We start from the raw sequence: 19665 nt of genomic DNA, 5'->3' as shown, positions 1-19665 counted from the left end.
ACGTTTGGCCTCAATTCTAAATGTTATGCTTGGAAGAAATCAGGCACCACTCATCACCTGCCCATTATGCTGTGGTGGTGTTTTTTTGCAGAAGGGACTTGGCAAGTGGTCAGGGTAGAGGGCAAGCCGAATGGAGCAAAGTACAGAGATGTCCTTAATAAAAACCTGTTCCACAGTGCTCAGGACCTCACTCTGGGTTTAAGAGAATTTGCAGAAAAATCCCCCAATCTAGGTGTGCAAAGCTTGTTGTGTCATACTCCCAAAATCGAGACTGTAATTGATGCCAAAGGTGTTTCAAGTAAGTTCTGACTAACAGTTCTGAATACTTGTACATGTGATTTTTTTCTCTTATTTATTATAATTTTTTTTTATTCTGTTTTCGCTTTGCCATTATAGGATACTAAGTGCAGACTAATGAGAAAAAAATAAATGTAAATGATTGTAGAATCAGGTTGCAACATAACATTGATAAAAAGTGAACGCAGTCTGAATACTTTCTAAGTACTGTATATGTCACGTCTTGGCATTAAAATTTCACATGCACTGTATAGTATCATGCTGACAAACCAACATAAATAGCACTGTCAAAATTTAACCCCAATTTCAAGAAAGTAAGGGCACTGTGTAAAATGTAAACAAAAAATTAATGCAATGATTTGCAAATCTCAAACCCATATTTTATTCACAATAGAAAATAGAAAACATATCAAATGTTTAACCTGAGGAAAATTTATTTGATGGCTGTAACACATCTTAAAACAAGTCGGGACGGGGCAAACAAAAGTCTGGAAAATAGAAGTGTTTAAATTAAACAGTTGGAGAAACTTTTTGCAAATAATTAGGTTAATTGACAAGTCAGTAAGATGACTGTCGCTCTAAAATACACTATTTATACCCAGAGTCTAAGAAGTAAAGGAAGATTCAACAATCTGTGAAAGACTGTCTAGGGGGGAATTGTGAGGAAAAAACTCAGAATAATGTTCCTCAACATAAAGTTGCAAAACAGTTGAATATCTCATAATTTACAGTATACATAAATTAAGTTTCCTAGAATCTGGAGAAATCTCTGTGCAAAAGTGACGAGAGCAAAATCAATAATGAATGCACATGATCTTCGGGCCCTCAGGCGGCGCTGCATTTAAATCAGTCATGATTCTGTTATGGAAATCACTGCATGGGCTCATTAACACCTCTATAAATAATTCTCTGTAAACACAGTTTGCCATGTCATCCACAAATGCAGTTTAAATCTCCATCATGCAAAGAAGGCATGTGTGAACATGATCCAGAAACGCAGTCATCCTCTCTGGGCCAAAGCTCATTTAAAATGTACTGAGGCAAAGTGGAAGTGTCTGTTCAGACAATTCAAAATATTTATTTTCTTTTTGGAAACCATGGACACCATGTCCTCCAAACTAAAGAGGAGTGAGACCATCTGGCTAGTTATTAGTGGTCAGTTTGAAAAGTCTCATCTCTGATGGTATGGGAGTGCATTAGTGCCTGTGGAATTCTTGTATTAGACACATATGGGACAACATTCCTCTCCTCAAACTTTAGCAACTCGTCTCCTCGGTTCACAGATGAATATGGTCAGAAATTAAAAATTACCTTATTTTTTCATTAAAATGGTATATATATACTCAGTTTAAACATTTGATATGTTTTGTTTTTGTTTGTTTGTTTTATTGTGAATAGAACATAGATTTCATATCATTGTATTCCGTTTCAATTTACAATTTACACAGTGTCCCAACTTTTTGGAATTGGGGTTGTATAGTGCCTGCCAAATGTTTCAAAACCCCCACACATACAGTTGTTTATATGCAACATACAAGGTAATTTAAAAATGAATAAAATATATGTATAAAGCTTTTATAAAGCTTAGATGTATGCATTGGGCAATTCCCTTGTTGTATGGTAAAGTTAGCTCCAATTAGCTAAAGTCTAGATAAAGTTGATGCTGAGAATAAAATGGTAGCAATGTTGTTTTAGGACATTAGGAATAAGTCTCCAACCTTCTCTGTTCCAAAACAACCCTGAACCATTAAGTTCTTACCTATATGTTCGACTATGGGAGACAATCGGTTAACATCTCTCCTGGTCTCAGTCTAAGTTCTTTAATTTTCTGACTCTGATCTGTCCACACCCTGTACATCTGTCCACACAACCTTCTTCTAGTCAGTCACTGTCCAAATCTTGTGTTTTTGCTTCTTTTACTTAGCTTGTTGCATATAAGCAAGAGGAACATGCATGTGTCTTGTTCTTCTTCTAAAAGACTAATTATTTCCAAACATAAATATACATATATTGTGTAATAATTTTGTGCAAAAGTTTTGGCAGGTATTGAAAATGCTGCAAAGGAAGAATTCTTTCAGAAACAAATTTGTTAGTTCATATTTACCATAAAAAAAATAAACAAAAGAAAAATTAAAATCTAACCAATATTTTGGTGTGACCACCCTTTGCCTAAAAACAGCACCAATTCTTCTATGTACACTTGCACCTAGTTTTTGAAAGAAATTGACAGGAAGGATGTCAAACATCTTGGAGGCCAAACACAGATCTTATGTAAATGTGGGCTGCCTGAAATCCTTCTGCCTCTACATGTAAACCTGACACATTCAATGATGTTGAGATCAAGGCTCTATGTGGGGCAAAACTATTACTTCCAGAACACCTTATTCTTCTCTACGCTGAAGATAGTTCTTAATGACATTGACTGTATTTTTGTTGTCCGCTGTCAAATCAAACGGCTCCCTGATTGTATTGCATAATGGATATGTATCTGCGTGTATTCCTAAATTCCTCTGCCTGTGTTCCTTGCATTCTCAAACATGCAAGGAATCTCCACCATGCTTCACTGTTGCCTCCACACCCTCATCACTGTACTCCTTTCCAGGCCTGGGGCAAACAACTTGCTCAAGTTGACAAACAAATTGTTCAAGCATTTTCAACTTCACATTAACTGGATGCAAGGGACTGGTATATTAAAACATAGTCATCTACTTCCAATGCCACCAATACATAGCATTAATAAATAGGAATGCACAGTCACAAGCTGTTCATAACAGCCAATAAGGAAGTCCATGATACACACACACACACACTGCCCACTGTGTCATACTAAGTATTCAATACATAGTTTTAAAATATTCCTTAACAATCACCCCATTTCTGAGGTGTACAAGCCTTATTTCTAAACTAAATCACTTGTGTTTAAGTAACCATTCAGTAGAGAAGATCAATAATATGCCTGTCTATCTTCTGATTTGGTAAACATGTGTATCGTCTAACATGCACACCTACATACCTGACCTTGATCCACATGCCTACAGACAGACAGACACGCCCTATTATTACCAGTTCTGAAATTCGGATCAATATTCCCTTAGCCACTGTGCAGAATATAGAGCTTGACAGATAGACAGTAATTCTTTGGCTTCTCCTACTACTAGATCTTGACATTACCAACCCACTCCCTAAAGACCTAACTAGACCTAACCTCTTAATTACTAACCTGGCAACATCGACTGCCATACTGTAGCTACAGCTAAATTACAAAAAACAGCAGAAGACATAAAATAATAGGATTTCCTAAAACGAGTAAATGTGTTAAATTGTGGGTGCAAATTAGTTAACATTAACAAACCATGAATTTAATAGCATTTAAGAGCATTAAATAAGGTTCGTTAAAATGATGATAAACTGTCAGAACAGATGCATTTCATTAAGTCCATGACTGAAAATAACTTGAATGAAACAAAAAACAACAACAAAAAAATGATGTTGCATATTCATTACAGCACAATGCAATTATTTTCACTGCAAATCCCAGTTTGTTAGGAGGCTGGGGGCAGAATTTGGGATCACACATGATAAGTGCACCTGGAGCAGAGAGGATTAAGGGCCTTGCTTAAGGGCCCAACAGCAGCAGCTTGGAGGTGGTGGGGCTTAAACCCTGATCTTCTGATCAATAACCCAGAGTCTTAACGACTAAGTCACAACTGCCCTAACCTCATATAAATAAATCAATTATAGCATGTTAATACATGTTTAGATCTTTATTTCTGTATTCTGACATTTTCTGTATTCACACAACCACAAATCTATTTATTTAGGCATTATCCATACTGTTTATTATGGACATCCAATTTACTTATTTATTTTTATGATTATATAAACAATAATTAAGGTTTGGCATTGTTTGGTTATTAGGCTGATTGTAAAAAAACGTCACAATGTTACGTTCATTTTAAATAAATAATTGTGACTAAATGTGAACAATTTAATTTCATAGTTTTGTTTCACTGGTTTAAACAGGCAGATAAATAGATAGCCATGTTTTTTTTGTCAAACTCATTCAGGCTCAATTATCACAGAGATGACAGAATTAATCAAAGCCTATTATTTTAAACAGCTTGCAAAACAATGCCATAGTTCATTATACATAATGGTTATGACAAGTATATATATATATATCTGAAAGTCTTATCAGAACAATTTGTGTGCACAGACAGAAATAGACATGTATATTTGAAAGGCTATGAAAGTAGTGGTGTGAAAAAGTGTCCTGATTTCTTTTTTTTTTGCATGTTTGTCACTCTTTAATTTAAGTTTCAGATTATCAAACTAATTTAAATATTAGTAAAAGATGAACACAACATGTTTTAAATGAAGATTTTTATTATTGCGGGAAAACAAAATCCAAAACTATGTGGCCCTGTGTGAAAAAATGAATGCCCCGAAAGCCTTATAACTGGTAGGGCCACCCAACAACTGCAATCAAGCGTTTGTGATAACTTGCATTGAGTCCGTTAAAGCGCTTTGGAGGAATTTTTCTCCACTCATCTATGCAGAATTGTTGTAATTCAGCCACATTGGAGGGTTTTAAAGCATGAACTACCTTTTTATGGTGCACAGCATCTCAATAGGATTCAGGTCAGGACTTTGACTAGGCCACTCCAAAGTCTCCATTTTGTTTTTCTTCAGCCATTCAGAGGTGGTCTTGCTGGTGTGTTTTGAAACATTGTCCTTCTGCAGAACCCAAGTTCGCTTCAGCTTGAGGTCACGTACAGATGGCCGGATATTCTCCTTCAGGAGTTTTTGGTAAACAGCAGAATTTATGGTTCCATTTATCACAACAAGTCTTCCAAGTCTTCCAAACACTTTTTCACACATGGCCATGTAGTTTTGGATTTTGTTTTCCCTCAATAATAAAAACCTTCATGTTGTGTTCACGTGTTATCTTTTACTAATATTAAATTAGTTTGATGATCTGAAACATTAAAGTGTGACAAACATGCAAACAAATAAGAAATCAGGAAGGGGGCAAATACTTTCACACCATTGTAAGATCATTCTCTTAAGCAAAGATGTTCAAAATGTAACACAAAATTGGCCTTTACAAAGATGGCAACATTTATGTGAACACAAGGAGAAGCCAGAAAAAGAGACAATGAGTGATGAGGCATTAACCAATAGCCAGATATTAGCCTATAACAGCAAACACACATGAGGAAGTAAACAAGCAATAATCATTACCTTATTTCCCAACTAAGGCTGTGCCCATAGGGTGAGGAGAGTGTGATTCATATATAATAAAACAGGGTATATTGAAATATAACAAATACATAAGATAAACGATTAAGCCTTAACTTCACTGCTGTATCGATTGTGCTGAGAATTTAATGCCGGCATTCTAAAATAAAAAAAGTGTTTAACTTTTATCTTTTTGTCCCACAATCCTTTGTGATAAAAGAGAGATCCTCACATCTTTAGCTTGATTAAAGTGTACAGCAGTCAATTACGTTATCATGCTCAGCAGTTCAGTCTTTTTGATTTTCTTGTGTTTCATAAGGCATGGTTTGATTGTTCCCTTAAAACAGCGGGTATAGTTGCAAAAGCAACAAGATCATACTTCATTTTAATAAATAGCCTCAACCCTCACTCATAAATTTATCTACTAAGCTTCTTAGATCAGAGAACCCAAGAGGCATTGGGTGGTTCATAATTAGTTTCATAAATAATGTAATAAGAAGCAGTTTGTAATTTTAACAACAGCCCTTTTCACCCCCCAACTGCCTCCACTGCCGCTGTTTAAACTATTTAAGTTCAGTGTCCAGAGCCGAGCTCACTTTAAGGCCAGAGACTTTTTTTTTTTTTTTTTTTTTACCAGAAGTAAGAGAAAAGGAAAATAACTAAAGAAAATAACTACACCAAATGAACTCAAATGTTTTTCTCAAATATAATTTAAATTCTATGGTTATTACAGGTGTAAACATTTCAAAATTACAATTTCTAGCATTTAAAAAAAGGGAAAATCTTTAACTAAGATTTACTTTAACTAAGGAAGCATGCAAAGACTAGACCATGCATCTCTCAGTGAGCATACCAGAGTAGAATGTGTAAGATATGTGTGAGCTTCAGAAGAGCCTGCTCTCACTAAGCCGTATGAAGCAACAGCTACTGTCCAAATACATTCAGTGCCTGAACACAGATGAGATCATCATAGTTGTAACTCAATCCACTCCCTTAGCAAAAGGACAATCACATTTTTGTTTCTCTTAATGTTATTTTAATAATATCTCTATGGACAGATAACATAATACCGATTGTGAACGAATGCTTTTAATCATTTGAAACTATAATTAACACAGATTTTGAACTCTGTGTGTGTGTGTGTGTGTGTGTGTGCGTGTGTGTGTGTGTGTGTGTGAGAGAGAGAGAGAGAGAGAGAGAGAGAGAGCGAGAGCGAGAGAGAGAGAGAGAAAGAACACACATAGCCTTGAGTTATTGATCGTCTGTTCTTCCTTCAGGGCAAAGCCCAATCTTTCACGCTTCCCCACCAACATGCAGCACAAACAGCACAGTTCCTGCTACACAACATATACAATATTGAAGATAAATTTATGTTTGCTTGATACACTTTCAGTATGTGGATGACACATTGTCTTTACCTCACACTGCAGTCATTTAAAAAAAAAAGTGAGTTTTTATTCAATCGCTCTAAATAGAATATTATTTTACAGCAGAGGTATTTCATTAGAATAGCAGTTATAATAAGATATAATAATTTGGAATCCAGCTTGGTGCAAAACGGCTAAGATGGGGGTATGCCGACAATATTTACCGTTCGAAGCTAAAGTATCAATTTATAATGATTACTGCAGGGTAGAAGTAAATCAGTAAGCTATAAATACGATTTTAAATGGTTATCTTTTGTTTTGTAGTGACTCTTTACTTCCTACCCAAATGGATGGTACTTTTTCTGCCTATTTGTCTATTTTTATTATCAACAATTTTTTTTAAAAGAGACCATGCTGTTAAACCGCTGAAGGTAAATACAATTTAAAAAATCCTCTTTCTGACCTAACCTCTAGCACTTTAACTAGAACAGTTTGTTAGTTGATTTGAGATATATAACAAGTTACACGGGTTTTAAAAACAAGTCACTAAACTGTGGCCAGTTTTATACCTTTATCAAAATCACATCTTAATCTGTTCAACTGCAACTATTTTAAATACTCAGTGAAGTCTGGAACAATACTTCTACAATCTGTGTTTTAGAGTCTGTTCAATTTACATAATTTCTATAGAGTTTGAACAACAATTGTGTGCTAAAACTATATAGTGTGGCGTTGACAACTTTAAAACACTGCTGCTGTCTCAAGCCCAATTAAGTGAAATAGCATTGTAAGAGCATGAGTGCGCTGAAATCTAAATCAATTAGATACATAGGCAAAGTAGGTGTGTGTTAATTGATAGATTGTTAAACTGGTTTTAAATTTTTTAAACTGCTCTGGGCATTTTAATAGAATATAGCTATAAAACAGTGTATTAAGAACAGAAGGAATGAGAGCAGACTGCATGGCACCTCAGGTTTTGCATGGGCAGGCATGACTGTCATTCCAACTAACTCAATTATGTTTATTAATGATAACTGTCAGCAATGCTCAAGGGTTTACCAACATATGTAGAAGCACTGTTCACTTCTGACCCAATATCGCAAAATGCAGTAACTGATGCCTTACCTTCTAGCATAACAATGAATCAATTAATTCAAGACTGAAGGCAAAAGCTGTAACAAAAATGGTTGCTTTAACAGGCATATTAATTTAGTTATTAAAATGTATCCTTAGAACAAAAATTGGATCAATTAAAAGAATAAACAATCAATTTTGGCTTGCATGCCTGGCAGAGCATTTCAAGGAAAAGTAGAGTGTCTTGATGGGTCTCGAAATAGAAGTCCAATTTATCTATCCAATTTTTATGGTTATTTGTCTAATCTATTTAGAGCCCCATCAACCAACCACTGTTACAGGGAATCATCAATTATTTGACACATATAACAAGAGCTGTGACCATTTTTAGTAGTAGTTTAGTAGGTAAGATTGTACTGATTAGGTCTTTCATAGCTTTCATAATTCACTGCTCATTTTGTTTTGACAATTGCTTTCATTTTTAATTTATTTCATGGATGTAACTAATGCATGATCACTTACCAGACGTTTGATAACACGCAGCAGTAGTCTTTGCTGTCTGGGCTCAGTGTGTAGTTGAAGCGAGTGTGCGAGGCTGAGCAGGTCTTCAGGGGTCAGGTGATCAGCTGCATCCCCACCGTACAGCTGAGCTAGTAGTGATACACATTGACTGGCCTCCTCATACACCTCTGCGTCACCACATGGCAGCTAAGAAGAAAGACATATATTTAGCTCTATAAAAAGCTCCATAAACAAATAAAAAAAAATTATAATCAACAATAGCAGTACCTTATTGTACAATGTCAATAAGTAGGACAAATGTAATTTAGCATAATATCAGCATGTCGATTGTTGGCAAGTCTCTGAGGTTGCTTCCTTTTACTTTACATTCTGTGCTTTCATGTTTTGGATATAGAGTGTATAGGACCAAATCTGTGTGTGTGACTTGTTCAGTAAGCATGATGCAATACTGGGACACTTTCACTGGCCTGCAAATTCACTGGACCTCAATCCAACAGAAAACTTGTGGGATTATTTGGAACAGCAGGTGAAACTCCAAAATAAGCTCAACAAGCTCTAGCTGAATTGTGCACACAGTCGGTGGAAGAGTGGGCTAAAACTGACAGGGACTCTCGTAAGACACTGGTGCCTTCCACACCTGACAGAATTGTGGCTGTTATTAAGACGAGGAGAGGCGTAACCATGTATTAGGAATACATGCAACTAATTTTTTATTTTTGAGTTCTGGAGCCTTGTATTTTGAGTGTAAAATAAAAACACTTTCATTTAAATCTGCCCAAAAATGTACATTTCAATTACACTTTTGTATATGACTTTTAAATATACAATTAAATATGAGAACAATGAATGTGTATGTAGAAGACATAGTAACTTCATACTGAAAATTATTATTAAAGTGGTGTCCATGCTATAAGTGATGGCTTAGTTTATATCGTGTTGCATCTAAATGAAAACAGTAGCCCCCCTGAGACAAAGCTGGATCAGGTTCTGTGGGTAGAGTAGTGTGTTAAAAAGAGAGGTTGATACAGACATTATTCCTAAAACAGCCGTAATTGGGGGAGTGCGGCACTGATCCTCAGAGACCAACACATTCATAGTTATGAGATAAACACGCCCATCAGGGGATCGGTTAGGGATAGTGAATGAGACCTCTTAAAGCAGCACTAGTCAATGCTCTCACAGTACAGAAAGAGAGAGACAGCGTCATGAGGCCATGGGGATTTTCTCTGCAGCTCTCCTATTCGCCTCAAAGCCTGTGGAGAGAGCTCTGGGATACCAGTTTCTTTTTCTGTGCTGATCTGTTGCTGCCCCCTTCCATAGAAACCTAATCCCATGAGACCACGGGGCAAGCGCCGGGCGCGCCTAATCCTGCCCCCTTTTTGTGATGCCGCCGGCCACTCCAGAATGGGAGGAATGCTTAAGGCCCAAACAATGGCCCCCAAAGAGCGCCGCCTCTCTGCCCTGGACGAGGGGCGGAGAGGAGCCAGAGCCTGAGGCTGAAAGGCCTTTGGTGTGTGTGCATGGGCTCACTCGCCCAGTATTGTTCACATGCCAGCACAGAGTCAGTGCAGAACAAGAGTTAACACCTGCTTAGCCAGGCTCATAAAACCACCATGTTTACTTAGCATAGCTAGTGGATGCACCAGGGAAATAGGGCAGAGGAGCCTAATGGGAATGGGTGGCTGAAAGCAGGCAGGAATCAGAGAGATTAGGGTGTGTTAATGCCACTGTGTGTGCTGAAAGGCTGATTGCAGGAGAAAAAGAAAAAGTGTTCTACTGAGGCCTACAGGGACATGTAGCACTGCTGCCCTCTTATGACCTCTAAGTGTGCTTCATGACAGACAATAAACACTCCTCACACTGCTTTGCCCTTGCACACGTGCATACACACAGTGTGAAATTGTGACTAGTATGCATTAATACACAAGTTACAAACCCAAAGGTGAAAAACTAGGTTGGTTTAGAAAATTGTCTGACTAAATTATTTGCCTATTATTAAAAGTGCATTTATTCTCTAGTTATGAGAGACTACATCAATAATCTGTATTCTTACAGTAAAATAATAGACATGCATAGGAAAAATATTTTGCATTCAATGGTTTTCAAGGCTATGCAATGCCATTTGCTATAAATTTACCTGCAAAAGACTATTTTCCTATATATATATTGCAATTTGATCACATTGCTGCAGAGTCTGTGCTGTTGCTAATGTAAAGGTAGCCTACTGGCCACTTTCAGTTTAAGCTGTCTCTGCTTGTGAGTCAGGTTGCCATTTTTAGCTTAGTGTCACTATGAAGATGTAAATTATATCATGATTCCCACAGCTTTCTTTACAAAAAAAATGACCACATCTAAAAAATCATACATGTCTGGTCAAAAAAGGAAAACCCCTCTTAATACTATATTACACAATTTAATTTCAATGTAACTTAAAATAATAGTGATTCCCCAAATCCTTTAGAGAACCTCGTAAATTAGGCTCGATCAACACTGGATCAAATCCAACACTAGTTCATATTCACCGCACTGGTAAAAATCCTGGCTCATTTTGGTATTTTAAATGGTGGGCAGTTTGCTTTATTCATAATGTACCAGAAGAAAGTATCAAATGACTTTCTTCAATTGACTCAAAGGGAAAAACAATACTTTTTTTGTTTTCAAAAAATGTGATCTCATCCTCTCAACCTCAAATGAACCAGTCAAACAGGCAGAGTTTGATTTCAGTCTCTTGCTCTCAATTGCAAAAAAAAAACAATCACATTGTTCTATTTGTTCAATGTGGCTCAGAGACAAACTTTCATGTTTTTCTTTCATTTTGCTCAATTTCATTACGGTCAATTGATATCCAGATGCAAGTTGTACAATTACATCCAAGTTCATAGTCTATATGTGAAAGAGTAACGCTCTTGCCTTGGTGCTTCTCAGTTATAATTTGATTCAACAGAATAAATAAAAAATTAACTTGTTCAAAAAGAAAGAATCCTCACTTACATGGTTACACAATAGTCATATGGATATAAAGGCTTCTGATTTACAGCAAGTACAATGTAGTTAGTAAATAACATTTTGGCAACAACAATGTAGTCTTTTTCTTTTCTATATTCAAATATATTACATGTTAAATGTAACAGTGACTGAGCTTAGAAAACATATTGTCGGGTGTAGTTAGACGTTTTTAGATTTATTTACAAAGGTGAATTTTAATGGTTTTAAAGGTTTAACATAATTATTAAATTAAAATTATGACCAATAAACAATTTTGCAGTTGAGTTCATTTGAGATGTGGAGTAATTTGCTATCATTTATCCCTAACTATGAGTAGTGAGCCTGAGTTTCTTTTGTTCTTAACAAAAAAAAAAAAAAAAAAGGACAGTTGAATGATTTTTTTTGTTTTTTAACTTAAAAACTTTTTAAATTACCATGCTCTTTAAAAGCACAGCATCTTTCCTGGTAATGTTTTCCTGGTAAGTTGATGAACCATGTCACAAATATATGGCACTGAACTGCTCAGTTTTGTACAATACCAAACAGAAAAAAATTTATAATTTATTATTTTCATTAAATATATGAAAAATATTTTGGCCACATTTAAACAAAGCATAAGCTTGAGGTTCTGGCTTAGGCATGGTTTCTTTAAAATGCAATCTGTTTGCACCCCCCCTCTGCCCCTTGGAGAGACATTCTGTTCATCTGTTCCTAGGGCGCCATCCACTCTTGAACACACACGCATAGACACACAGCAGTGTTCTGCATAATCCTCTCTGTTTTCACACAAAGCAGTAGACGGGGGCAACGTCACAGGGAGTCCAGAGCCCTCTTTCACTGGAAATGGCTGTAACTTACAGGCAGAGCAGTAAACCCTGGCTCTTACGCACAGCCCGCACACACCTCAAACTAAGAGAACATATAAGGATGCCTGGTGGTGCTGGGATGAATGTGGGGTTGAGTGTGTATATATATATATATGAAAGCTTGTGGCTGGTTGTTAAACCCCTGCTGAAAGAGCCAGTTTGGCCGCAGGAGTGTTTAGAAAAGTGGTGTATGATTCTAGCCCTCTACTCACACACACTGAGGGTAAACAGAGCGCCCATGATGCATGGCCCTGAGTGGGTGACGGTGCCTTCTCCATACAGAGCTTTAGCGCTGCTGCCCTGTGGGCTTGTTCCTTCATGCCATCTGTGAGATTTATACCGCACAGTGCAATGCTATGCAGACACCAGAGTGCCTCATTTCTATCTCTTCTGAAAAGCATACTCCTTTTCTCTTTCAGGTCTCTTTTTTAGCATTATCTTAAACACACAACAAAATACAACAATTTAGCACCTATAAAACAATATGTACATTTCAAGTTTTTACCTGGATGCATTAACATCCAATCCTCTCTTGCAAACGTTGTGCATGTCATTTTCTTTTGTATTCACACCAATGCACGTTCATGACTATAAAGGGAATGTGAATAGCCCTTTAAAATTCAGTACGCATTTAATACTGACATTGAAATTCAATCTATTCTGCTATATATTAGTCATTTCCATTAAGTACATGAAAAGTAATAATTATGAATAATGAATGCCTCAGAGATGTGGATTGATTATTATAAAAAAAAAAGGCTAGATACGGTTAATGCAGTTAAAATGTCTAGTCTTTTAAATGTGATCACACAGTCATGAATCTTACAACAACTATGTGGATCAACAGCAGAACACAGGTTTCATGTTAGGATTTTTTTTTCTCTCTTTTGTTCCAAGAAACCTGAATCTGAACAGGCCACATTGAGAATAGGTGCAATCTGTAATGAGAACAGAATTAATCAAAGCATCATTTGATAAGCTGAAAGTGAATAATTCAGTCATTTTTTACATCTTATAATATTTGAGTAACAATGCACAAGTAATTACAGTGGTACCAAAAATGGAAAGTTGGTGTAATTTGACAAATTAACCAGAAGGTTTCTATACAAGAATAATATTTTGGTTTTGTACTAAAAAAATGTTTAACAGATCCATGATAAGTATATTATTATGAAAGTTACTCAATTTCAACTACAGATTGCAAATATTTTCTGTAGGTTCTTAACAAAAGCAGAGGGATATAAACTCCTGAAATAGTCTTTCCTCTGTGTGGAGATAAATCCAACAAGAGACACTTGCAAGAGTTAGGAGTAATATTAATTTAAACAACTCTCATGTGGTATTTTATTAGAAAATTCTTTGGCAGACAGTAATAATATTGTACGTAATAGAGAAGCATTAATAAACATTCTTGCAGCCAACAATGCGTTACCACTCAGACTCATAAATTTGCATATTTTCTTAAATTTCTGCGAAATCTCCTGATGCTGTCAATCAGGTGCGTGGTACATAGTCAAATATGATAGCACTGACCAGATCGTGAACGGTCATGTTTTGTGCCAGTTGATTGTCAGGGCCCAGAGGAGCAGCTTTACGCCGTTGTTTCTGGCAACGCTAGCACATGACATAACAGCCTGCAGCATGCCAATGGCTCTCTCTCTTGCTCCATGTGACTCTAGAGGCATTACGGAAGGCACTGGAAATTAAGTATAACCTTTTCTGGCACTCAGCTTAGCTTTAACATGGGTGCTTGCAAATGTGACATGATTAGACACTCTCCTAACTGGAACTTATTATGAAAAAGTAAACAGAACTTTGTGGGAGTAGAAAACTATAATTCCTCAAAACTGTTCCCCATGTGTGAAATGCTGATTAGATGTGATAAGCTATGTGACAAAAAAAAAAAAAAAATCAGAGTGGTTCTGCTGTGGAAACATTCTCTCAGATATAACTGGCCTCCAATGGCAAAAAGATAATCATTTGATTACTAATGCATTGTCATTGATCTTCTTTCCTTCCATGTTGTAGTTCTGTGTCTCACCAGTGAAAGGTGTCAGATTAGCACTCGAATTTGTTGACAAGCATGTTAATGAGTGTTGGACTCTCTGCCTCCATTTCATTTATTCATTTAATAAAATGAAAATCTCTATATCTATATCTAGGAACACATTTCCTTTTCCTAATTTTCAATATACAGGGTGTCCCAAAAGTCTTAATGCATACAGGATATGAACACTTTTTTAGCATATTTCATACTTATTATATATTTTATATTCTTTTAAAGAGGGCTTGTAAAAGGGCTTTTGATACACTGCCATAAGGTTGCAATAGACTTGAACAGGAATCAGGGCAAGCACATCTCACACACACGACACTGTTGGCAAACAGCAAAGCCAAAGTTGGGAAAGATGACTGTGTATTTACAAAAAATGGCCATCAGGTAGCAGATGTTTTTTAAAATAAAAATGTAGCTTTATTTACAAAAGTGTGCATTTTCAGACCTTTGGGACACGCTGTCCAAGTCTGATTTCTTACTAAATGCCCCAGGAGCAGTTATGTTTTTCCAAACCAATTAAAACATCAGTAATGAGGTGCGTGTGTGTGTGTGTGTGTGTGTGTAATATATATACAGTGGAACCTCTATACTCGCTACCTTGACACTCGTGACCTCGATCGTTTGCAACTTTTCATTTGGAATCGGACTAAGAAAAATCTAATAGTTCGCGAGAAGCCACGAGTGACTAGAAACTAGTAACAATTCAAAACAGTTTGTACTAATAAATTACATAAAATGTTTGAAAAATGATTTTATTATTCATTTAAAATAGTAAATAAAACATTTGTGACAAGTAATTCTAAATTTTTTTGTACAATTTCCCTTGAAAAAGGAACAATCTAAAGGAGAGTCATAAAATGTAACCCCAGTGAGTATCGAGGTTGCACTGTGTATACACATATACACGTACAGGTTTATTCAAAAAGAATGAACCGCTATCATGACGCATTGCTTCAGTTCTCAAGCATCGTCATGGAATGAGTCAGTGACCATTTGAAAGTATATATACAAAAAAATATATACAAATATAAAAAGAAAATATATATACAATTTTCCCTCTCAATAGATGTAAAGACAGACACACATGCATGGACACAAACACTGACCATTTGAATGAGAAGGCTGTTGAGATCAGTAAGGGGCTTGTTGATGAGCAGGAGCCCTTCTACTGCTTCAGTGTCTTCATCACTGTCAGACTTTGGAAAAGAACAAATTCACAGATATAAATTTGCTGAGATATTATATATATATATATATATATATATATATATATATATATATATATATATATATATATATATATATATATATATATATATACATATATACATACACACACACACACACACACACACACACATACCTATATATACACAGTATATATCCACACACATTATATGGACAAAAGCAATAGGACACATGACTTTTTCAGCAAATATGTCGTTCTTCTACACAATTGTTGCCACAAAGGGACAAAATTGTATGGATGTCTTTAGATATGGTAGCATTAATATTTCCCCTCACTTGAAGTAGGAGACCCAAACCTGTTCCAGAACAAAAGTTTAGGGACACACCTCTTAATTATTCCAGTGTAGTACTTCGAAATAAGACCGCTCCTAAAATTTCATCCCTGCTAGATATTTCACAGTCAGCTGTAAATAGTATTATTGCAAAGTAGAAGAATTTAGGAACAGCAGCAACTCACAGAGTCACAGAGATGGCACACTGAGTGCTGAGGCGCATGGTGCGTAAAAGTCTATATTACTCTGCTGAGCTCATAGCTAAAGAGTTTCACTTAAGAGTTCAACGCCCTTGGACTTCGCTGGAGCAGAGAAAACGTGTTCAGTGGCAAAGCAGGCTCCTGTGTATGGCAGTCTGATGGGTTGGTCTGAGTTTGGCAGATGCCAGTAGAAAGTTACGTGACTGACTGCATTGTGTCAACTGTAAAGTCTGGTGGAGGAGGGATAACAGTATGGGGCTGTTTTACAGGGTTTGGGTTAGGCTTCATACTTTCAGTGAAGGGAAATGTTAATGCTTCTGTATACCAAGTCATTTTGGACAATGCTACGCTTCCCTCTATGTGAGAACTGTTTGAGAGAAACCTTTTTCTATTCTAGCATTTTTTACCTTGCTTTGTCCCGGTGCACAAAACAAGATCCATAAAGACATTCCATCTAACACCTTTGGAATGAACTAGAATTGCAAGCCGGGCCTTCTCGTCCTAAATCAGTGCCTGACCTCACAAATGCTCGACTGGATAAATGCCCAAAACGTCCCCACAAAACCTCTCCAAAATGTGGAAAGCCTCCCCAGAAGGGTGGCTGCTGTTATAGCTACAAAACGTGGAGCATAATCTGTTGAAGTCTATATTTATTTAATCAACCAGTTTTTTCTTAGGTAAAGGAGCAGATTTGAAGGGATCATGGATATAGTGTTTTGGTCAAATGTTTGGATGCTTTAGTCCGCCCACTTTTCACATTTTCACTTGTTTGTTAAAGGTGGCCGTCTCATACCTCAGAGAGCCCTCATTTCTGTGTTACCTTCTGGTTATACTGCCAAAGCTAGTCTTGCTGGAGTTCTTTCTTGCACCATGATCACACTATACAGTGTCTTTAATTATTATGTAACAACAAGGATACCGTATAATCCTTATTTCTCTCTCCCTGTTGCTCCTCTACTTCCCTTCTCTCTTTCTTTCGCGTTCTCTCTCTCTCTCTCTCTCTCTCTCTGTCGGGCTAAACATGCTCCTGAGGTACCAGTGACCAGTGTTTCTGTCCCTTTCTTTTTTTTGCATCTGCCCGATTCATTTCGACGCCCTGCCTTTGGATGAAGTGCTCTTTAACTGGAGATCTCAGTCTCAGTCTGAGGATGGTTCCACATTAACAGCCTAAAAATCCATGAAGTTGAGCAATTCAAGTACTATGAGGATGGATTTCCATTATAATTAATATAAACCGTGTGCTGCAATGGTTTAGCACTGCAATTTTCATGAACAGTTCTGCATTAAGGACCCATCACTGAACAGCAAACCCCCACAATGATAAAACTATAATGAATGGACATAAGGTGTCACCCAGATAAGGATTCTTCCTCATACCATCTCAGGAAGTTTCTTGCCACTCTCACCACTGTATTGCTAATCAGAGATAAACTTATAGGCACTAAACTTGTAGGCACTTTATACTTTATAACCTATTTATCTCTGTAAAGGTTGAACTGACCAAACCATTAATAATACAAAAAGGAGAACCAGAGACACTACACTGCCCAGTGCTGCTGCTGTTACACTAAAATGTTTGCAGCACACAGTCCACCACCAATCACGTAAAAACAATAACAAACTCCCACTCTATTAGTGGAGCTGTCAGCAAGACATACTTAAGTTTCATGAACAGGAAGACAGAGGCAGAGAGCGAGAGAGAGTGAGAAGGAAATATGGTGGTTCAAAATAGATACAAACAACACAAAACACTCAGAAAATGTGTACGGCAGCAGCCGGTGAGAGAGGTGCTAAACTGAGAGTGAAGCGTCTGGTTCAGCAGAGTTCAGCTTTCTGCTCTCTCCTGCCCAATTTCGGAGTCTTATTGCCGCTCATATTTCTGCCAAGTGTTCTGGAAATCTCCTAGAGACTGACAGTCTGCAGGCAATGTGATTATTCCCAATAGACACTTGGTCATATCGAATGCAGCACTTTCTCAATTAAATTTCCCTCATCCATTTCAAATATTAATGACTGCTCGAGACGGCGACTAGGAAACTAGGCGGGAGCAGGAGAAAGAGGAAAGAAAAGGGAGACAGAGTAAGGATAGAGAGAAAGGATAGAGGCTGGGAGAGCGAGAGAGAGAGAGAGAGAGAGAGAGAGAGAGAGATGTAACAAAACTGCTAGGGAGAGCCATCTTCTCTCTTTATCATTATCACCCAAATGAATTTTCAGCCACTTTTTAATGAGCTTTGCATTTTTTTTTTTTTCCAGGAAAATTGATTTCCATTACGTATTCTTTTTTTTGCCATGTCCGTGCATAAATATGTATGGAACGGCATAGGACAGGAGACAAAGAGCCAGAGCTGGGTAATGAGGGCCAATGGGAAAGGCATGGTGGCCCTCTGAGGGGAGGGGGGTCCTTATGACTGTGCTGTGTTAGATGTCTAACTTCACTGTACTCTTTCCCATGAGCCTGCTGGAGACCCCGAACGCAGGTGTACAAGCCACGATATGAGCTACAAAAAACAAACATGTAAAGGCCGAGCATAAACATATGCACATGTGTAGGTACGAATACACACAGGTGTATCTCTCTAAGTAATGCTAGCTCGGTTCAGCTACTAACATGTTGTATAGCGTTCTCACAGCTGGAGAGGATGACAACAGCAGCTCGGAGTGGGAGCATGACAACCACAGTGATAATTCTATTCTAGTCTTATCTGCATGCCAGGTGTCATTGCATAACAATGTAATCGTCAGCTAGGAGAGGACCCAGACATGAACCCCCTAACAGCACGCCTAGGGCGACAGAGGCAGAGAGAGACTTCCCTAAGGGTGAGAGAAAGAGAGTAAAAAAGAGAGAAGGAAAGAGAGAGAGAGAGAGAGAGAAAGGGAAGGGAAAGGAGAGCTGATGCGAGACAGCGACAGAGTGAGAGATGTTTACTGATCAGAGAAAGTAAGAGGGAAAGGCATGTCAGAGTGAAGACTGAAAGAAAGCGTGTGCGAACATGAACGTGTGTGTGAGAGGCTGGCGAGGGAGCGCGCTTACCTGTAGAACCAGTCGGACCACGGAGGAGAGGTGTTTAAGCAGACAGTGGATGATGTCCAGCAGAGACAGCAGCAGAGCACAACAGCTCTTCACTCCACATCGCTCTTCTTTCTCCACATACAATGCTGCGGCCTCCATGAACACAGAGCACACCAACTTGATTATACCTGCAGACACACACACACACACACACACACACACACACACACACACACACACACTTTTATTATAACCACAGTGATTCACAAATGAACACTTATGCAATAATTAATCTTTACTGTATTTATGCAAAGGGTCACTATTAATAGCTCAGATCGTATTGTAGCCTCTAGTTCATTAGTCTCTGACTGATATATGATCAACGGTGTGCGGAATCTGTAGAAAAACGATCACATATATCTCACATACCAGTGTTTTTTTTTAATAGTAAGATTTATAATCATTAATAATCAATAATAACTGGCTAATGATTGCTTCCTCTGCATTCTGATCATTACACCCCAAAA

At 37.4% G+C, this 19665-nt stretch overlaps 1 protein-coding gene across 7 annotated transcripts in view; it reads right to left on the bottom strand.

The window, feature by feature from the left end:
• The window catches only part of ulk4 (unc-51 like kinase 4), a 100970-nt gene that overhangs the window by 12651 nt on the left and 68654 nt on the right, over window positions 1-19665 (bottom strand). For 5 of the 7 annotated variants that reach the window (XM_046846508.1, XM_046846509.1, XM_046846507.1 and 2 more), the window contains exons 33-36: window positions 19160-19326; window positions 15515-15604; window positions 8502-8687; window positions 6551-6875 (exon numbers count right to left, since the gene is read on the bottom strand). In XM_046846508.1, coding sequence (XP_046702464.1) covers window positions 6648-6875; window positions 8502-8687; window positions 15515-15604; window positions 19160-19326 — 671 coding nt within the window. In that variant the 3' untranslated portion in view covers window positions 6551-6647. Of the gene's footprint in view, window positions 1-6550; window positions 6876-8501; window positions 8688-15514; window positions 15605-19159; window positions 19327-19665 lie in introns of those variants that run through there. The other 2 variants (XM_046846512.1, XM_046846514.1) reach the window with 1 other exon arrangement.

Source organism: Silurus meridionalis, chromosome 4 (genome assembly GCF_014805685.1).
Source record: "Silurus meridionalis isolate SWU-2019-XX chromosome 4, ASM1480568v1, whole genome shotgun sequence".
NCBI classification, from domain to species: domain Eukaryota; kingdom Metazoa; phylum Chordata; class Actinopteri; order Siluriformes; family Siluridae; genus Silurus; species Silurus meridionalis.
This window is presented reverse-complemented; position numbering and strand designations above follow the sequence as displayed.